General features: G+C 39.9%; 1 protein-coding gene across 3 annotated transcripts in view; it reads right to left on the bottom strand.

Moving 5' to 3' along the window:
- PTPRR (protein tyrosine phosphatase, receptor type R) overlaps window positions 1–21,246 on the bottom strand; it is a 139,991-nt gene that overhangs the window by 58,554 nt on the left and 60,191 nt on the right. For 2 of the 3 annotated variants that reach the window (XM_027664073.1, XM_027664081.1), the window contains 4 exons: window positions 15,564–15,677; window positions 12,185–12,340; window positions 5,811–5,921; window positions 1,309–1,571 (listed from right to left, as the gene is read on the bottom strand). In XM_027664073.1, coding sequence (XP_027519874.1) covers window positions 1,309–1,571; window positions 5,811–5,921; window positions 12,185–12,340; window positions 15,564–15,677 — 644 coding nt within the window. Of the gene's footprint in view, window positions 1–1,308; window positions 1,572–5,810; window positions 5,922–12,184; window positions 12,341–15,563; window positions 15,678–20,126; window positions 20,214–21,246 lie in introns of those variants that run through there. The other variant, XM_027664090.1, reaches the window with a different exon arrangement.

Raw genomic sequence — 21,246 nt, 5'->3', positions numbered from 1 at the left:
ATATCTTAGATCAATAGTTTTTACTTTCTTTGTTTGTCCTTAAGTACAAACTACGTCTACAAATTCCTTTCCCCTAATCCCTCTGAACTACTACATATGCTGTGTTAGGTACTAAGCATTATAAACGAGCTAGGTGATCCTCCTTCTTGTGGGCTTTATTTTTAGGGTCTTGTGAAAAGAGAAGAACTATCAAAATGTGTTTACTTGCTTCCTCCATTCCTTTTTTTTTTTTTCCTGCAGTGATATCACTAGATATTTTATGACAACTCTGCCTTTCAGCATCTTTTGCTGATAGAAGACTCAGTCCCCCTCCCTGAGCTCTATCTGTCATAAATCCACGTATAAAATCCCTGTCATCTATGGTTCAAGCTGAATCAGGGTTACAGCTCAGTTGAGAGTCTTTACAGATGAGTCTCTTCTTGGTCTCCACATGGTGTCTGTTCTTTCATTTATTGTCTGTGCCGGGCAGAAGAGTTCAGTGCGTGGCTGCATGCTACATTAGTTATTCAGAGCACTGATACTTTATGAAAGTGGCCTGAAGCCATCAGACAAGAAATTATATAGGTTTCGAACAGAGGAGGGACAGATGTCAGTGTGCATCCTCCTGTGGGAAGAATAACTGGTTTTATAAAAAGAGCACTGGCCCAGTTTTTGAAAGGTACAATGAGTGGCAAGGTTGGGTGCCCCAGTATTTATGAGGAACTGCACACAAGGGTTGGTTTCATTATTAATCACTTCTTTCTCTGTTTTGTAAAGCTTGTAGACTTTGAACTGTATCCTGACTATCATGGAAGGCTGGACTTCAGAAGAAAAATTACCTAAATGTGATAATGGAAATGCTGTACGAGATTGCTAAATGCACTCAGTGTAAATATTTCTTCTTTCTAAGTTTTCCATGTGCTAGGCACTCCCTGACAATGAGAACATCCTTTGCTGAGAATACATTACCAGCCCTTGAGCCATCTGCCAGGATCTCCAGGATCAAAACAGGCAAAAATCAATGTAAAATGAAAAATTATTGAAGTAATCATTGGAAAGAGGAATAAACTAATTAGCAAAAAGAAAAGCCACTAATGTAGTTAATCTCAGCCCAAAACTGCACCTTTTTGCATGACCTGAACCTCTGGTCATATGAAAAGGGCAGGAGAGAGAGGATACCCATGACATAGATATTAACACATCAAAATCCCACTTCTCAGATGTCTATATGGCAAAGTCTCCCATTGACTGGCAGAAGGGAAACATGAATCACGAAGCATAAGTTTAAAAAAGCAGAATAAATTCTGAATGCGCCAGGCACCATCCTACCTTTCCTGGAGCCCCACGGGTTTCATTCTGAAAGGAGAAGGACTGGCACACAGGGGAGGTTTGAGCTCAGGAACACACTGGCCTTGAGGGTCCACTACAACACTGACAACCTTTGGAGCCTGTTGAGGCTGGACCATGTTGTTGGTGGTCTTATACTCGGACTGAGATGTCTGCAGGGGAAGGGGTGACAGGTGGATCTCCTGCTTCTTTTCCTTCTCTTGTCTCAGTGACAACTGGATCTTCTCCTTTAATCTGTACAGAACCTAGAGAAATAAAGAGGATAGCCCAATTTCAGTTGCCTAGTAAACAAGGCAAGGAAGGTATCACAAATACTGGATAAGATTTCTATATGTGGCTTGTATTCCTAGAAGGTAAGTCACAAATTGTGTTACACAGCATTTTCCACAACCAGAAAAATATTTCCATTATATAAACTTCAGGGTGTACATGTGGGCAGTAGGGATTTTAACAGTTCTCACTGTGAGTCAGTAATTATTTGTAATGCTAGCAGTTGTATTATTAAAGGGGCAAATAACATAGAATAGAAATCAGTCACAAAAGACACTGCGAAGAAGGAAGTAATGATAAAATGTAGAAAATTTTTTGAGCATTTTAACACAAGAGAGGCAACGGTACAAAATAAAATAGATACTCATGACATATTCAGGTGCAAATCACTAATTATAGCAGCCTCAATTTGTTTTAAAGCAGATGTTCTTGAAAGCACTTACTCATCTGGCATGGAGCTGATGCTTGAACTTTACTAGGGCACTTCTGTAATGGTAGGCTGCTACTACTCTGAAATACTCCTCAGGATAAGGATATGCCCCAATATCCTCAGAGAAACGCTACCTATTCTGGAATAAAGCTGAAGCGATGAGCAGCCTATGAAGTTATTTAAGCATCTGTTCAGAAAAGCCTGCTTTATAATTACCTAGAACATACTGTAATATCAGGATTCTCTGTCCGCCTATTGCTTATGACCATGGATGTCAGACATCTGCATTAAAAGCTTTTCAGAAGTTGTACTGATCTTCTTCCATCAAACTCCACACTGATATTGCTGAACAGTGGCTGGGGAGAGGGCTGGCAGGTAGCATGTGCTTGGTAATGTCACTCCAGAGGAACCCACTTTACACCTGTTTAATGCATCTTATCTCTTTGGAGGACAATTGCAAAAATGATTTCTGAGCTGTAGTTGTGCCATTTTCAATGTGTGTCTTACAACCTATGATACTTACAAGAATTACTATCATAAATACTGTGTGAGAAGGTGGAAGGCACTTACACAGTTTTTTGAAGATGTCTGCAGATACCCTTATACTTTCCACTCTGCTTTATCTGTTCCTGTAAAGCATTTGACTTGAATCCTTGAATAATGACAAAGTCCAGAACAAAGCATTTTTTCCTCTGCAAGTCAGAAGCTCTTTGACAGCTGTTGTCCCACTACTGCACATAAAGATCTATCAATCCATAGCTCACCAGTGAAGACTGGATATATCTGATGGGTTTGTTTGTTTAAGGATTAGCATTAGAGGTTTAGCTGGGAACTGACCTAATGTAATTAGCAATACACCCATTAAACAAGACTTAGCTAAGTAAACCATCTGTTCATTCAGAAGAGTTTAGAATTGCATGGATAAGATCTCTTTGCCATTATTTTGCAGAAAAAGCAGCCCTACTGTGAAGCAAGGGCACAGGTATTGATAAAGATAAAATGGAGGCTTGAAATATTTTAACTCTCTTTTACTCCACTGATTGCTTTGGTTTAATTTGTTTCTAGTAATCCGAAGACAAACAGCTCAGATATTCACAGCTGTGACAATGCTCACCATACCTTCTTGTCACTGATATGTTTTGACATAGCTTCACTCCTTGGAGACCCAAGGAGTTGTGGTTTTGACTTCCAAAATATGGACAAGTATTATTTCATATTCTTTTTAATAATCTATTATTAGACCCTAGGTAAAAAAGACAGCTTGAGAGTAACAGAAGTTGAAAAAAATCTAAAGAACCACATTTGATCTAAGTGCTAATACACTTTCCTCAGAAAGTGTGACGGGGCTATCATCACTTAAAGTACTTCCTACTCCACACTTCAAAGGACCTTTCCAAGTCATCTACAAATGCAGGCTAAGCTTTCTGCTTTTGGACCCTTTAAACTACAGATAACCACCAATGGACAAATAGGTGCCTACCCTGTAACTCCAATAAAGAGTCCACATTTTGGCAGTCTCATATGGTTGCTAGAGCCAAAGCTACTCAGGATGAGCCAAATGCCTTATAGTGTGATAGATTGCAATGACTGAATTTGAAATACTGAATTACTACTTTTCATAATCTGCCACTCTGACACACACTAAGTGGGATGAAAAACAATGTGAGCTGTTTCTTAGTTTTACAGATTGCACATACCCCGTGTATCAGCAGGTCCCAGCAAAATCTGAGACACTATCCATTTACTCAATCTAAACAGTAGCACACATAAAAAAGATACAGGTTGGACTTGGGAGGCAACAGAAGGGTGAATGCTTGCAGAAAAGACCACAGCATCACAGTAATTCCATCTGGAAGGGAGTTCAAGGAGTCTACTAGTATTTACCTCTGCCTTAAGTTCAAATCAGCTACACCCAAACTATTTCTGACAGATGACTTCTTAATGGCTGAAAACTCCCAAGCTTCCCCAAGCAACACAATTCAGAGTCCAGTGACACATGCAATAATAAAAATCTCTTTAATGAGTCAGCAAAATCACCCCGTGAAAAATCTGCTCCTTTTCCAGTCCCCAATGGAGAAAGTATTATATTGTTCCTTATCAAAGCCTTCGAAATCTTTCTGTGTTTGGGAACTGTCATGTTTCTGCTTGCTCTTCTTTTCCCTGTAATAAATAAACCAAATAACTTCGTGTCTTCTGTGTCTCTAATCACTCTTGCATCTCTTTCCTCCTATAATTGCCTGACATTTCTCACAAGTGTGGTAGAGAGAGACCACAGAGACACAATACTACAACCAAATTATTACCAGAGCCAAGTTGAATTCAGATCTTAGAGATCATATCCTCATTCATACATCCCAGGGCAAGAAGTGTAATTTTTGCAACACTGTTATGTTACTCATTTACCTAAGTGTATGTTCTCTGGTACTGCTGAAACCTTTCCTAAAGAACATATTTCCTACCATATTTCCTTTGCCACATATCTCCTATGTTGTACTGATGCACATGATTAGAGCTCTTGTCCCTGCCAAGCTTCATTCTTTGCCCTTCCCATCTTTCCTCCGGCACCTCAATAATATTTGAAGTTCTGATATTGTCCTACACAATGCTAACAATTCCCAATACTGTATGTGCATTCCAGATCATTAATGAAAATACTGTGTAGCGCCAGGACAAGGACAGGCAGCATTTTCTATACCCTTCCAGTCAAACAGTCAGTAATGACCAAAATATCTCTTCTCCAAAGTAAAAAGTTAGTACTTTTGGAGTTACCCTTCTATTTTTGAGTGAGATGGCATGGAGAAATGGAGATGACAAGGAAGTAAAAATTATATGAAGCACAATTTTCTGTGGTAAAATAAGTGCTTTTCAAATCTTAGCGAGACTTTAAAAGATGAAATAACATTTTGTTATAAATGTGATCATTTTTTAATACCTTCAGTTTAAGCATTCTTTCTGTCTTGAGGTTGTAAGTGGGAAATCCATTGAAGTTAAAGAAAATTAAGTGTGTTTGAATATATCAAAAGACTTCAAGATACTATGTGTTTATAAATGCTGATAATTGTCAGAGAATTCAGTAAACACTTTTATTTATGCACCACAGAAGAATTACACAATTCAGAGAAGGAAAATACGTAAGATACAACACTGGAAAAAATGCAAAAATTACCCTATGAAGGTCACTGGTGGTGCAGTGTTGTTCATCTTCTGTGTGACCACTGCACATCTCATACTCAACATATTAGAAGTGTGCCTAATGCTCAGAAACCTGGCCACTGAACTCATACAATGTGAATGGTAAAGTTGCTCAAAAATATGATTACTAGTCATTTCAGTGTAAAATTTGTATATTTGATACATAAATATTGACACATACTCTAACAACTGTGCACTGATAATTTTGTATCAATGTGATGTTGCTTTTACCATCCTATAAAACTGAAATATAGGCAGGTAAGACCTCAGGGATCTTGGGACCTTTAGTAAGAAGCTTGAGAAGTCATCACTCCTGTTCATACAGTTACTCTGCAGATTTAAGAGCCTGCTATTTATTTCTTCAGCTTCCTTCTAGTTACATTCTTCAATTGGACTTAAAATACATCAAGAAATGTGGTTCTTCAAACTTTGATTTCCCAGCACTATGAGAGAGACCAACTCTTACCTTGTAGCTGAGTTTTTAATAGCTCTGAGAAAACACCTCTGCTGTAAAGAATGTGTGACCCTGTCCTTCGGACTGAGAAAACCATGATGCAAAACACAGGAAAAAGACAGTAAAAAGGAAACTTACCATCAAACAAGTCACTAGAATGACAAAGATGCTGAGAAATATGACAACTGCATAAAATCCTTCTTTGCTCCAGATTTTGTCTGCTTCATGCTGGTCTTGCAAAACATTTTTCTTTTTTTAAGCAAAGAAAAAGAAAGAGAAATAAGTTACACTGTAGCATGTGCAGATTAAATAGCTCTCGTTGGGCATTAATCACCCCCTCAACTTTGTCACAGTTCACATTCCACCGTATATGGCACTCACTTTGAACGCAGCAATTTGCACACTCACCCTGGCCATGCACCCTGCCTGCTCCCCGTCTGTCAGAGCGGGTGTGACGCAAGGCTCCCAACAGTACACAGAGGATCTAAGATTCTACGTGGCTGCTGAGATAATTCTCCAGCAGGAGTCACAGGCTGGTTGAAGGTAAGCACACAAGACCTACTGTCTTTCTTGGAAATTACCTGGTCATTAGGTGAAACATCAGTGCTCCCACCTGGACTTTGGGAAGCACTCGCCCTGCCTCTTTCTTCCCAATGCTTATTTCCGGCCCCAGCACTCACGAGCCACCTTCCCACTGTTTACACCTGACACAAAGGGCAGATGACTGGCTGATTTGCCTTCATGAGCCAGGAAGCCCTGACACTGTCACCTCTAGATTACACACACACATATGTAAAAAATACTGATTTTTATGAAAATAATATCTTTATCTATCTATAATTCTGATTATGCTTAATCTCATTATCTTTGGTTTCTTGCTGATAGTACATTTCTGAAACAGCTGTGCACACCAAAATTTCCAGAAATCCTGGGGAACTCCTGGGGATTACGAAATAATTATAATTGTAAAAGCATTTATTTTTGCCAGTGTGGAGATTTGGCTGGACTATTAAATTACTGGAATTTCACTATGTTTTCAAATATACCCTCAGTCTAAACTGCAATAGACTATTTAGAATAAAATATGCTGTCTTGTGTTTCTGTGAGCACAGTTCAGTAGACACTGTGCTCCCAATTTTCAGCTGCTTGCTTTTTTTCTTTAATTATTTTCAGTACAATTCTCAGACTGAGTAAAAACAAATTCTGGTTTCTACTGTAAATTCAAGGTCTTGATGTTTCCTTTTCACCGAAATTCCCCAATGGCTTTAATCTTGTTTAACTAGTGAGTTGTCTTCCCATCCCAAGGTGGCCTTTTTTCCTCTCTGGGGACATTGTGTAAGAACTGGCAGTTTTCCACAGAGCAGAGTTCTTCTGTTTAAAGGTGAGTGGCTGCTCAGTAACTGCAAGGACCCTCTAGCACTTACATGGGTTCTTCATGCTCCAATGTCTGCTTAGCCACTGATTAGCCTGCTCTTTTGGGCGGTTAATATATCAAGCAAACTCTTTGTCTTCATCAGCCTCCCAAACACAGAAAGTCGTGATGATGACAAATTAATGTGGAAAAGCTTCCTGAGGAGCAGGAGATAATGGCTTGAGGAAGAGAGGACAAGCTGACAAAAGTCTGCTGGATGCTGGATCCCAATATAGTTTTCATGGTTCTCCTTTCAGCATGGGTTTGTGCCCTGCTTGCTTTGAAAAGGCTCAAGACAATGCAGATGCAAGACAATCCACAGGTCATACTGCCACAAAATGCAAACATTTAGAGAGGAATTTGGTAGCATGGCTAATTTACAGAGACTTGCCTGCTAAAAGGAATGCATACGTGTAACTGGGAGTTGACTGCTTTAGAACTGAAAGCACAATAAGGAAAGAGTTTTCTCTGGAAGTCGTAGCCCTGGGGACCAGAATGGAAATCCTTCACCTCATTCGGACCAACTATGGAAACCAACCTTGTGAAATTAGTATATTTGTGTGTGTATAATCATGCAGTGTTTCATGGTCTGGGCTTTAAAGTATTGCAGGTATTGACAGTTTGAAAAGATTTATAAGTGTCAGTCTGATGTTTAACGAGCAACTTAAAAACCAGGGCTTTCAAAGAGAAGCTGGAAATCTTGCCAAATATTTCTGCAAAAATTGTTCCTAGACATATTTAAACACTGCTGCCACTGTAGCGGGGTGCAGCTCTCCACGCAATCTGCTACCTCAGCACAACAAGGTTATTCTGCTGCACTCATGGCACAGGACTTGGGTCCCAATACTGGCTCAGAGCCCAGATCTGCAGCTGCTCTGCATTCAGGACCGCTCCTGTTGAGTTCCATGGGAATCCAATGGCAACAGCAGCAGCTGCAGCTGTGGCCCATTAGCTATAAACTCAGTATTTGACCCTGAGTGAGTTACCTGATGGCTTTCCGGTGTTTCATATCTCTCAGGAGGAAATCTAGATAAAAAGCAGGAGCTGAAGGAGAATTGGCCATGCTGACCAACTGTAAGTCAGTAAATGCTGAAAGGACAAATACACTAAGAAGTAAATGAAGAGTTGTGGTGGGGGAAAAAAAAGTTTTCCCCTGGAGTTAAAAAAATGGTAACCCCAGAGGGGGTGGTGTCCCTTGGGGTTGAGCCAATCAGTGCTCCTGCAAAATATAAACATATCACAACCAGACTGGAGAAGAAGGATGTTGGAGAAGAGTGGCCATGTTCTGAGACCACGAGGAGAGAGAGAGAGAGGGGCTCAGAGCCCCGTTGGGGGCTAGGCCCCCCCAGCCCCGGCTGGGGGGCTGCAGAAACTTGTAACAGTGTTAGACGGGGCCAGGTATCTGTAGTTAAGAGCTGGGGAAAGTTTCTCCTGTGAGCAGCAGCAGGAATGGCAGCAGAGACAGCAGTGAACAGAGAGACTATGGTTGAAAGCCAAGAGATAAGAAAAGCAGCAGAGGTGGCTTGCAGGCAAGCAAGAAGATACAAAGATGTCTAATGCAGAGAGAGACAGAGAAGGACTAAGCTCTACATAGAGTTTTGGGGTAAGAACTGAACCAAACCCCCCAAAACCCCTTTTGAGACCCCTCCTAGGAGGAGGGAGATGGACTCTGGCTTGAGAGGAGTCTTGGAGTGCATCAGTACCGGAGAGAAGAGCTAAGAAGCTCGGAGATGTCCCGGAGCTGGACTGGGACAGCCGGATGGAATGCAGAGGGGGTGACCTTGCCCCTCCCTCCCCACTGCTGCCAAGCTGGCAGTTTTGAGACAGAGCACAGGAGCTCTGGTAGAACGGTTGAGGCAAAGACTTTCAACTGAAACCTGCCCTAACATTCTGACTCAGAGGTAAATCCTGAGGAAGGGACTTTCACGAAGATGCCCCTGCACTTCGTGATATGCCCGTGGTGAGGCGAATTTTGTCCCTGCTGGCAGTCCACAGGCAAGACCTTCAGTTGGAACCAAAGGGCTGAGAGGGGGAGAGGAGACCCCCCTTGTGTGTATTGGACAGAGATTCCAGCTACGACAACTCCAGTTACAGCTGCTGCTGCATGGAAGAAGAGAGGCTGCTGCCCTGAGAGTGGAAAGGATCTTTCCTTTTCCCTTCTGGACTTTTATTGGAGGGAGAAGAGATTTGATCCTTTGTAAATACTGATTTATCATAGGAGAGATAGTTAAGATTATGTATATGATGTATTGTAATATTTATTTGTATAGTGATTGTAATATAATTCCCTTTCCCCCCATATTGAGTCTTGTGTTGTGTCCGGAAAACCCATTTCACACTGGGTTGAGTTCCGGGAGGGGGTCTTGGACTCGGGAATTGGATTTTGGGGGTCTCAAACTATGACAAGAGCTAATAGAATTTTTAGTCTCAATGGGTGAGAGACTTAAAAAAACTTTAATTCATTAGTGTCACAACAGTTTAAAATATTTAATAATGGACTTTGTATACATAATTGAGTCTAAGAAAACGAATCTCTACAATGTTTGTCTAATGCTATGTATGTTCAGGATATGTCTTTCCCTCATTTGTCTTTCTAATAATAATATTCAAAGAATATTAACAAATTCTGTAGAGAAGGTAAAAAATGTACAACCCAACTTAAACTTACTTAACACTCTATTTTGAAACACTTTAGTAGTACCTTCACCTAACCAAGGAAATCTCTTCCCTGGATCTAACTGATGGACAGCAGAATCATTGCTTAAGCTGCTTCCTAATGACTGAAGAAGCTGTGACCTCCAGTAACTCATGCCCATGATAAGGAATTGCCTTCTGACACATCAGTGCTGGTCATTCAGAACTTTGTTCCTTTGTCGGGAAAAACTGATAAGAGGGACAGCAATGGCCACGCTCATTACAAATTGCTGACACCCAGGGAAAAAGCTTGCAGGATGGCCAAATGCTAGACTAAAAAGAGAGGATTCTTGTCCACAACCACAGGCGATAAGCCTCCTGCAGGAAGATGTGCTGTGTCTCAATTAACTGATGTTACTCCACATTTCTCTCCCTCAGCTGGAAACCTTTCCTGTCTCAGAAATGCACCGAGACTTTCAGACAGTTTTTGAGGAGTGGGAATGTACCACTACAGCGTGGAGGATATACTCAAACTAATTTGCAAAAATCTACAGCTAGTAAAGGTGGGGGGATATCAGAGAAGGTGGAGTGGCAGGGCAATTCCAGTAGCTCAGGCAGCATCAGGTCCTAGAGCAAACTGGGATACAGGAGGAAGGCATCATTCCCTAGAGTGTTTGATTCTATTCCCTAAGGAATCTTCATAATCAGGTGAGTCTTTCAGTCAGAATTAGCCAGGTTAACTTAAACTGTTTGAATTCAGCATAATTCGAGGTGTGGAAAAATCAACATATTCTTAACAATGCCATTTAATCAGTAACCTTACTGGAGTTAATGAAGAGTGCCTGCACACAAAGGTATCTGCTTTGCTCTGAACTGGAACAAATGTGTTTAGAAAAAAACATTTTTTTAAACTTTTTTTTTTTTTTTAAAGACACTAAAAATCCACTCTGGCCTTTCTGGGTTTACTATAGAAAAGTAGTGGAGTATTTCTATAAGCAAATAAAATGAGCAGTCAGCTTTTAATAATAACAAGAGAGACATTGACATGTAGTAATCACTGTGAAATCTGTGACTGAAAGATCTTGCTGTGGTATCAAGACCTGCCAAGAAAGGTAAATCTTCACTGGAAAATAGGTGAATTTGCAAATTGGGTCAGTTAGCTCCAATTAGTTCCTCATGCTGAAACACTAATGAGACCACAGCAAGCTGTTGGTCTGAGCTCAGAGGAAAGCTTACAGGGAGCTGGAGATTGAACGCAAGATCAAAAGGGGTTAATGGAAGTTCACAATAACTTTGTTTTTTTCTGTGAAGGCACGTTAGGAAAGGCTACCAAGAAATCATTTCCACCCCCAGTGAAAATATGCAGGAATGCTCAGGCTCACAGGACACTGGATAATAGCCACTTAACCATGTCTCCCATGACAAGCCTTCCCCAGGACTCTACCTTAGGCACATGTGAAATGAAGTGCTGTGATTTTACATCCAAGCTGGCAGGCCTACAGGGCTCCTGTTCTCTGTTGGGGTGTTCTGGGTGCAGCTGTATTGAGTATTGAGGCCATGTTGCTGAGAACACAGCTGCGTTGGGCAGGACACGTCTCAAGGATGAAGGACCGCCGCCTCCCTAAGATCTTGCTTTATGGTGAACTTGCCACCGGCTGCCGCATGAGAGGAGCCCCAAAGAGAAGATACAAGGACTCCCTGAAACAACATCTCAGCCTTGGCCATATTGATCAACACAACTGGTGTACTCTGGCCTCCAACCGGGAGGTCTGGAGACACACCATCTATAATGCTGCTGATGCCTTTGAGAATGCACACAGGATCACTCTGGAGGAGAAAAGACAACGCAGAAAGAATCGTGCCTTGCAGAATTTACCACCTAAGGAGTCTTTCTGCTGTGCCTTTTGCAACTGGACATGTCTATCTTGTATTGGTCTTTTTAGCCACCAGCGCGCTTGTGACAAACGTGGGTAGAGACCTTTCCCTAATCTTTGTTTGCGAAGGCCAGCCATGATGATGATGAAATTGTTATACCTGCTGACTCACGCTAATAGAATGAAAGTCCTTATTCCCACTTCCTTTTAGGCAATTGATGAATGCTTAGGATCTCAACTCTGATTTCAATGGGAGCTGAGCTGTGGGAGGAGGACCTGGATGTTAAAGAGTAAGTAGCCTCATGATGCACCACAAAAGTAATATAACAGGGCTAGTTGGATGGAGCTCTGAGCAATCTGGTCTAATGAAAGGTGTCCCAGACCATGGCAGAGTGGTTGGAACTAGATGGTCTTCAAAGTCATTTCCAACCCAAACTATTTTATGATTCTATGGTAATTGCCTTATAGTAGTGATGCTATCTTAGCCTACCCATTTTCTACTTCATGCTTGAGAATCTCAGCCTGAAAACTACCAGGGATGTAATAACTGCCTAATTTGTATCAAAGTGCAGGTTAGAAAATTGATAACCAACCTCAGGGGAGACCTCTGTTATTCCAAACTGAGACAAACTCTGATGCAAAATATTGATATTAAGGGAACGCAGCACTTCTTCAGATGGGAGCGCCTCAGAAATTCCTGGCTTCCTGTGCAGTGGGGACACAAACAGTTCTACACAGTTCTTCTTCCCCTAGGGAAAAAAAACACAAAAGCAAAATCACAGGAAGGGTCTGATATTAGATAATCTCTTCTGACTGTAAATTACAAGTATAATTCCAAAAACAAAACTATGAGATACAAAGGCTGCAAGCTGCTTTTTGAGGAGACCATACCTTTTCCTTGTCTCTGTAAATCCCAGGTAACCGTGCAAGAAAATGCAAATACTGTATGTGGGCACGTATGCTTTGTCTCAATCACTATTGACAAGGTAGACTCTTCTTGGGCCTAGTACCATTAAACAAGACAGGTCTATGTAACATGATGATGGGAGAAGCCGTGGGATGGGGTCAAGGGCAATGTGCCACCACAGATTTTAACAGATAGTTGATCTGAGCTGATATGAAACAGGAATGCTTAGGATATGCTGTGATATTTGGACATTGCTTTCTAACCCCTTTTCAACACATCGCTGATACATACCACAACAAATATAAAGTCCTTTTAGTTGACTGCAGTGTAACTCTTAAAAATGACACAACAAAATGAAAGGAAAATGAAAGCTTTTTTTACACTTAATGGGTAAGCTGAGAATGTCCACTCTCCCATCTATTAACTCTTGCCCAGATGTCTTTGATGCAGTCCTGGCAGCCTAAGAGGTTCTGTATTAGAAATGTCAGGGATATTCACTCTGTTGCAAGGGAGCAAAACGAAAGACTACCAGAGAGTTTCTCTCGTTGTAATAGACTAGAACAGCATCTGAGACCAGTGCTCCAGACAGCATTGATGCCCAAAGAGGTTGTGGGAACCCTGGTTCCCCAGGACTATGGCCAGCATAGCTGACATCGTTATGTAGACTCCAGACCTGGGGGATTCCACACACATGAGGTAGGTATGGAGCTGCTATCTGCATTGGTGCCTGTGCAGGCAGGAACCTCATGGTCCGGTTATTTGCTATTCATCCTTATGGGATGGGAGAGATCAGTTCAAACTGGGATAATACTGATTTCCCCTGCCTCCTTCCCATCACTTTGAATGTGCACCATTATCTCTACTGAAGTGAAGAAAAAGACATCTTTCGCTATTCTTAAAATATCTAGCTTTGGATTGAGAAGTAGAGCTGCACAGAAAGGGACTCTCTCAAACATGTTTGCCCTAAATATCTGTCCTCTCACATGTGCTGCTGGTCCATCTGCTCAATAAGATTGTTAAGGGCACTGGCTACTGGTGGGAGTTGAAGAAACTGATTTGAGGCTGTGGTTCTACTCAGTCTCTGATAGGGGTAGGTGACTGGTGCTGGGTGCTGAGTGCAGGTGGCAGGCATCAGGCAAGGCTTGGTAGGGTTGCAGCATTCCCAGTATTTTGTGCATCCTCTGTTTAGGAGTTCCTCTGCCCATTAAAGGGCCTTTATGGGAGAAGGATTTACTGGAAAGGTTAAGGAGACACTGAAAATACCCAGTTAACACTTCCTGGCACACTAGGTGTGGCTACATGTAAGAGGTTAGCAGGGTCTCTGCTCTCCCTGTGCCCAACCACATCCTGGCTTCCAAACTCCTGATCACTTCTGAGAGCTGCTCACTTGGCTGGGAGTTAGCTTACCTCACTTCAGTTGTCTAAATTACCTTCAAAGTCAGTGGAGAGAGATTGGCATCTCTAGAGAATTATTTAATCCATCCTAAAATAATTGGATGGATCTCAATGCCTCTCTTCACCCCGTTACCCTTCTCTATATTGCTTTTACAGGGAGCCTAGATGCGTAGCTTAAACTACACATAAATAAGGTGAGATGAATTTTGATGTGCTCTGCTTGATTGCTAGCACCCTTCATGAGAGGAACTGTTTCATGTTAGAAGGATGAAAAGTGGGAATAATGTCTCCTAATATATATTTTTCTTCCTTGCGAATTTTGAATTCTGTGTGATTTTTAGAGCAAAGAGGGCAAAAGTTTGCTTGCTTTCTTATATCACTGAAACATTAACTCACAGTAGACCTTTACAGGTGTGGAGAAGGCTACTTGAATAATAGTACTTACTGTATTTCAGGCTATATGCAGGTGCAAAATGACATTATCTCTTCCCTTAGATCACAAATGAGAGAAGAAAGCAAAAAGCAATGGACCCAGCAGGAAAATAAACTACGTATTTCTTCTGTTTAGTTACATAATTTCCAAAGAGCATAGTAAGAAAGCTACTAGGTGACTCAATACGTTGAAATACTCCAGAAATATCCCAGACTCCAGAACATTTTTCATTTAGTTGTGCTTTTTTTTTAAATATGTCTTTAAACCTTTCATTCTGGTCAATGGGAACAAAGGAGATTTAGCATCACTTGTCATGAATGAGTGACATCCCGATGAACATGAAAAGGGCTGCATTGCATTCCTATTGATCTTTTTTGCTGTATTTTTTGTGAGATCCTTTCTCATAGAGACATTATTTGAAGTAGTTTTATAATCCTTTTTGATGCATACAATCCTATCAAGTTTTCAAGGCAGGAAATACTTTTATGCTGAACTTGTCAGTTTTCTTCTCTAATATTCAACCTGCATATGAAATAACTCTTCTTCCCTCTGCAAAGTGAATTGAAGGCTAGCAATACATACATGATGTTGAGTTCTCTTGCCTCATGGTAAAACTCATAAAAAGATAACAGTGTTAAGAATACATACACAGAAAACCATAAAATGACAACCAGTTTAAAACAGTCTTTGTTACTAGAAGCAAATTTATTGCTATCTTTTGCAAATAGGACGCCATAGTCTACAAGATCATTTCGGAGCATAGCTTATTACAGCAGAATAACAAAGCATGAATATTAATATTGTGAGAAGACATTTAATTTACTAATGGAAAGTCTGAGGTCAAATTGTGAAGATGCCTTTGAAAGAAAGAATGACATGTATTTTTTAAGCAATATTCAACCTTTGAGAAACAAACCATGGTTAACTGTCTCTTAATGAACATGACATAGAACTGCATTAGAATGAAAACTAAGGGATGTGCAATCTGCTTATGAATAGGATACAAAAGAGACTTATCTGACTTTTTTTTTACTATAGCTGAGAATAGTTTCTTCTCAAAAGAAAATTTAAATAATTTTGTAATGGAGATATTTTTCTGTAGTGCAGTTTAAAAAAATGGAAAAAAAATATTTTTCTGTCCTACTTGATTGGACTTTTCCACATTGACAGGAAAATAAATATAAGAGATTTTAAATAAACAGGTGCATTTTATCATACACAGTCCTTTGGTACTTACAATGAGCCTGTTGATATGAACTTGCTGAGGTAACAGTCCTAGTGCTGCTGCCACTCCTTGGCGAAATATCCGAAGCAATGTGATATTCAGCTTGTTTACATCCATTTGCAAGGTCTGAAAAACAAAACCAGTTCAAATGAACACCTTGCTCAAGACATTTAGTTCTCAAGAAGACTGACCTCTGGGACTCTCCACTAATTGTCTTTTTTTTTTCCCCAAAACAATAATCTGTGCAATCTACTTGCATCACAATATACAGTAAGTCCAAAGATAAATTTAAGTACCTTAAATGCTGCTCATTAGCAAAGTACCACCTTTCCTCAACTACACTCAAAATAGGTTCCAGAGGTTTTTTGGCTAAATTCCTTGGACAAGTCACAGTGTTTAAGATATCACAATTACTACCTTAAAACCAAAAGTCAAGCATTAAACACAATGCACTTTTAAAGAATGAGATGTTGGATTTGCACAATGAAGAATCACTTTGAATACTATATTAGCATTTCTCCCTGAAGGTGAAGAATGAGTCAGACATAGTGAAATTATACAACTTTCATTTTGATTAGTGGTTTCTGAGATCAAAAAGGAAACATTCTGGATACATTACCCATGCTTGAATTTCCTAAAACTTCCTCCTGTGAGTCAGAGGACACTATGATTCCCAGCAGAGGCAAACTGTATCACTGAAGCATTTTCCTTCTGTGTTAGAATTACAGTGAAATTTAAAAGTTTCCTCAAGTTCAGATCCTTCTTGTGAAGTCAGTGTAATTTTACCCAGGAAATAATTTAGGTTCAAATATCCTGCTTCCAAGAAGACCCAGATATAGAGTCTTCACATGATGCATGGTGATCAGTACTTCCATGTGGTACTTTGGAGTCCCTTTCTTTGCAGTGAAGAAGAGAGAAAAGATGACTATGTCAGGTGGCCACAGAAGGCTGGAAGGCTTTCAATGCTTCTGGTAGTTTCTGACAGGAAGTTGGTAAGTTCTGCCTCAACCAGTTGACTTGAGATAAAACAGATTTTTTTATTATTTTAAACTTCCTATTCAGAGCCATAGGGCAGCTTGCTGCTCAAGGATCCAAGCAAGTATCTCCCTTCCTAAACTGAGCTGCCTAAAGAGAATTAAATATCCATGGGGCAGATATCACACTGGAAATATGGCTATGGTTCAAAAAGAAAGGCAACAATTTTCTCAAAGAAAAACAGCATCACACATTATGACTTGTTCTTTAACAGAATTTATAAGCTATGATATAAAACTATAAAATATTTGCTTTCCTTTTCCACTATAATTTTGATTTTTCCATCAGAAAAACTGAGTGTTTTTCTACTTTTCTCCTCTTTTTCTCATTTTTTTTACACTACTGGCATTGTCAGGTCTTGATGAATCATCTGAGATCTGCTCTTACAACAAGGCTGAGCTTCAATTAAGGTGAAAGTATCGAATTTTTCAATTTAAATTAGCCTTTGTACCCTGGCATTTTCAAAATGCAAAATCTTCTTCTCTTTGCTTCTTCTTGCATTAGACAGACATCCTCAGTGACTGCAAAACTGCTTCAACTTTACCATTGAAATAGAGAGATGTCTTGAGAGGAGACATATGGAGATATAAGAGATGTGAGCACTTTTTCTTCTGTACCCCAGACTGGCTCACTCCAGCCATGGCACACCGGACAAGAATTAGTTTGCAGCTTTGAAGCTGTTACTACACTGAGACAGCCTGGTCTGAGGATCCTGAGTAAATGAGAAAGGGAGTAGCTGCTAAACCAGAAAGGCTGTTGTGAGGGACCCTAGTGATCCATTAGGATGGCATAAAGAGTGCAAAACTGCTTGCCTAAGTCAGTGACTCTGAGTTATGGGGATAATACTAACTGTTGTTACTGAGCAAAATCAGCAAGCATAAAATCAAAATATATTCACTTAAACATACTTGAGCCAGGGATCAGAACACATTAATTGATTTATTGTTATACAGTGTGTCAAGACCTCACTGATAAAAACACAGAAATGAATAGCCAGAAAAACATCTAGCTTCAGAGGAAATAGAAGATCTTAAAGAACTTTTAAGGAGGTAATAAATTCTTATAGATTTAGTATGCTGGGATTATGGTTCATCATATCCAGGGACAATAAAACATGGTGAAACTCCAATATCTTTAGGAGAATCTCATTTCCTTCTACCAGGTCTGAATTTGGTCCACTGTGCCCTTTAACAAAGTCACCAAAGGCTGCAGTGTGTATGTGTGGCTCTGTAACAGCTATGTTGTCCTTCATCGTTCTGGGGGAAGTCTGAAGACTCCAGTATTCTGTCAGTCTGGCACCCGCCTGCTAAGAAATCTCAAGTGGCCTTGCAGCCAGAGATTTCACGACCCTTTTAGGAAACCTTCTAAGTGGGTGGGAAGAAATTTGTCCTTAAGCTTTATCTCAGGATGCTTCATCAAAAAAAACTCCAAGAAGTAGCTGAGGAAGAAGCATCTCATATTTTTTATAAGAACCTTGCCTTTCTCTCCACTGAGGGGATCTGCTTCTCATTTGCTGGTGTCAGTGTGAAGCTTAGTTCCTTGGCAATTATATAAAAAATTAAGTAAAAGTACCATAGGCTGCCTTTTTCTACATCAGACAGCACAAGAGAATACATTTGCCTTGTCCTATCAAAAGGAAAATTAGCAATCCAGAATGTCACTTTAGGAATGGGATTTCTAACTGAATCATTGAAAGAGAATGTAGAGAAATGCTTCATAAGATCCTGAGAGCACCTGCTTAAGAGTCAGCAGAACATCACAAGAGCTCTGTGCACTCTATTACCTTTTTTTTTTTGCACTGTATGTATAAAAGCATAAAGCAGGAGGGGACCAGACTGGAGACATATCAAGTTCATTATCCCGTGGTCAGCTCTGGATTCTTATGGAAAATGATAGGAACAGGGCAAGATTAGTCTTTTCCCAAGTTCCTTCTGACAAGATCACAGCTAATTAATTGCTATTCAGCATAGGCAATGAGTCTCCTCAATTACAAGAATGTTATCATACTGACACTATCTGGGATGAAGGCAACACTTGGCGACATTATATTCTGAACTCTGGCATGCCCCTCCGAAAGGTGACTGAAATTTAAGTCGGACCTGAGAGTCCAGCGTAAAATTGCCTTTCTGCAAATTCTTGACTATAAAAATTTTTGTTGAAAAAAGAAAACAAAAACAAACAAACAAAACTGAAAAGAAAGAAGATAGAGAAGAGAAAGGAAAAAAGTCTTTAACTATTCCGATCAGTAGAAAAATTCTAATTAATATTATTGCACCATTCTGATGGCATGCCTTGATACTGTGTTGACTATAATCCACAAAGGTAGGAGATTAGGATACAAAACTGCTAATGGATGAAGTATAAATGTAACAATACCTATACATTAGACAACACTATAAACTGTCACTAAGAGAATGGTATCCTAGAATGCAAACCTGTCCAACCATTTACAGAGTATAATTACACAAATGAAATCATTATGAGTTCTCACACTACCTGTAACAAAATGTGAAACTAACCCCTATAAAGTTATCCATCTAAATAAATAAAGCACTAACACAGATATACAGGTTGTGTCTTACTGTGTTCCTCTAGCTGCTCCTTTTTCTTTGGAAAAGAAAAGGTTGAAACATCCCAGTAAGACAGCACTAATCATTTACCTTTTGTTCATCTGTAGTGTTTATCATGGATCACAACTACCTCCCCAAGGAGGTTACAGTTTTGAATCTGCTGCCACTGTTGGCAGTAGCAACTTGTTGACCCCCCAGGAGGACACCCTGGAGGACTCATTTTCCTGAGCAATTACCAACCTGGATATTGAAACTGTAGCAACGGTTTCTAGGTTTATCGATCCAAGTAAAACAGGTAGTTTGAAGTAAAGGAGTTTTCTGCTTGTAGTGGAAAACTCGAGAAGACAGAGTTCCAGAAAGGGAAACTCAGTACGCAGAACCACGAAAGATCATTCACAACTGAAATCCTACAGGGGCTTTTTGATGAAGATTTTTCACGTTAAAGGAAAGAAAAAAACCCCCACCAAAATGCTAACATAAAAGGGATGAATGTATAATACAGTTTCTGAAACAATATTTTTAGGATATTACAATAAATCATAATTTGCCAGGTCAAGTTCTGCTTCTTAAGAAAAATTCAGAGATGCCACCCTTTCTTATATTTCATTTATCATGAATTATATCCTTTCTGCAATGAGCTTCAAATATACCATTCCTTTTCTATGCATTTGTTGCTCCCCTCTAAACTCATCTGATCCTATCATCACAGATGTTTTCTCAAACCTCTAGCTTATGTGAATATACAGGAGCAAAAATAATCAAGAATGAAGAAAATTAAAGGTGAAAGTATAGGCCTTCACAATACTTTTGCGAAAAAAGATGAGAAGCAAATCAACAAATTACACATGCTAGGAATTTTACATATTTAAAGGCCATTGGTGTTTAGTTCTATTTTGTCCTAAAACAAAAATAAACACCCTTATTTACTTAAGCCAAGCAAAAGAGAAAGCTCAGAAAAGAGTTGTCTTACCTGCCTGTGCTCCACTTATTTATATATGTTCTAAGAAAGTTAACAAAAATGCTATAAAACTGGGTGGGGTGGTGTTTTGTGCTAAAGCAAATACTGAACTACGGCCAAGCTGTGAGTCCCTCTATCTGAGCACCCTGTTCTGCTGCTTGCACAGTGACAGTCTCTATGGTTAATTAGTGTCACAGTGTGTCATCTTGTCACCCTCTTCAGACAGTCTCAGCTGTACAACCAAAAAAAGGACTACAACAAATCTGGGAGCAAACTGTGAAAATACCTGCATTTTCTTTCTATTTTTCCCCCTAAACACATTAAATTTTCCTTCCTGTTGCTCTTCAATGATTTGAGATTGCAGGTACATAAGGCATCAGGTTAGCCCATTTGGCTGGCTCAGGTGCCTAATACACATCCATAGAAGATTTTGGCTTTTATAAAACTATGTGAGTCATGTCACAGCAACTTTAGTGTCTCACATAGTCCATGAATCCCACGGGAGCCAGTATGTCCCTAGCCAGCATTATGCAACTACAACAATGCGTTTTGCCAAGTGTCACTCCAAAGGCACTTTGCCCTAAACCAAACTGGTATCTGAGGTGCACTACCTCCTCTCCTGTTTACCTCTCCCTCTACAATGCGATTTTCTTCAAGAGGAAAGACCTGCCCTTTTATGAGGTCCACATTAAACTTTAAATTATCTCTGTAAACTAAGATAAAATTCTCCTGAGTATAAAATCAATTATTCTAGTGATTAATTAAAGAAGATTCATGTTTCTATGTATCAGCAGTTGTCTGCAGTGACCTACTCAAACTTACACACATAATATATTTGTGCCAAAACACAATATGACTAGAAATATAAATCTTGAGACATCTAAATACTTCTAAGGTCAGGGAGCAATTACCAAATAAAGTGGACTGAAAATCACCTGAAATAGCAGAAAAATTACAGGCATACATTTGAGTTTACAAGAACCACTGAAAAGCACTAAGAAATGCTCTGGACCTGGAAAATGCTTCTGTTTAAGTCACCTGATTTCTAATGAGGAGACACTGAAGCTGCAAAATATGCAAATCTGCAAAAGAACCCCAGATTTCACATGTAAACTGCAAAATTCTGTGTGCT

Source organism: Corapipo altera, unplaced genomic scaffold (genome assembly GCF_003945725.1).
Source record: "Corapipo altera isolate COAL_440 unplaced genomic scaffold, ASM394572v1 1, whole genome shotgun sequence".
Lineage (NCBI taxonomy): Eukaryota > Metazoa > Chordata > Aves > Passeriformes > Pipridae > Corapipo > Corapipo altera.
This window is presented reverse-complemented; position numbering and strand designations above follow the sequence as displayed.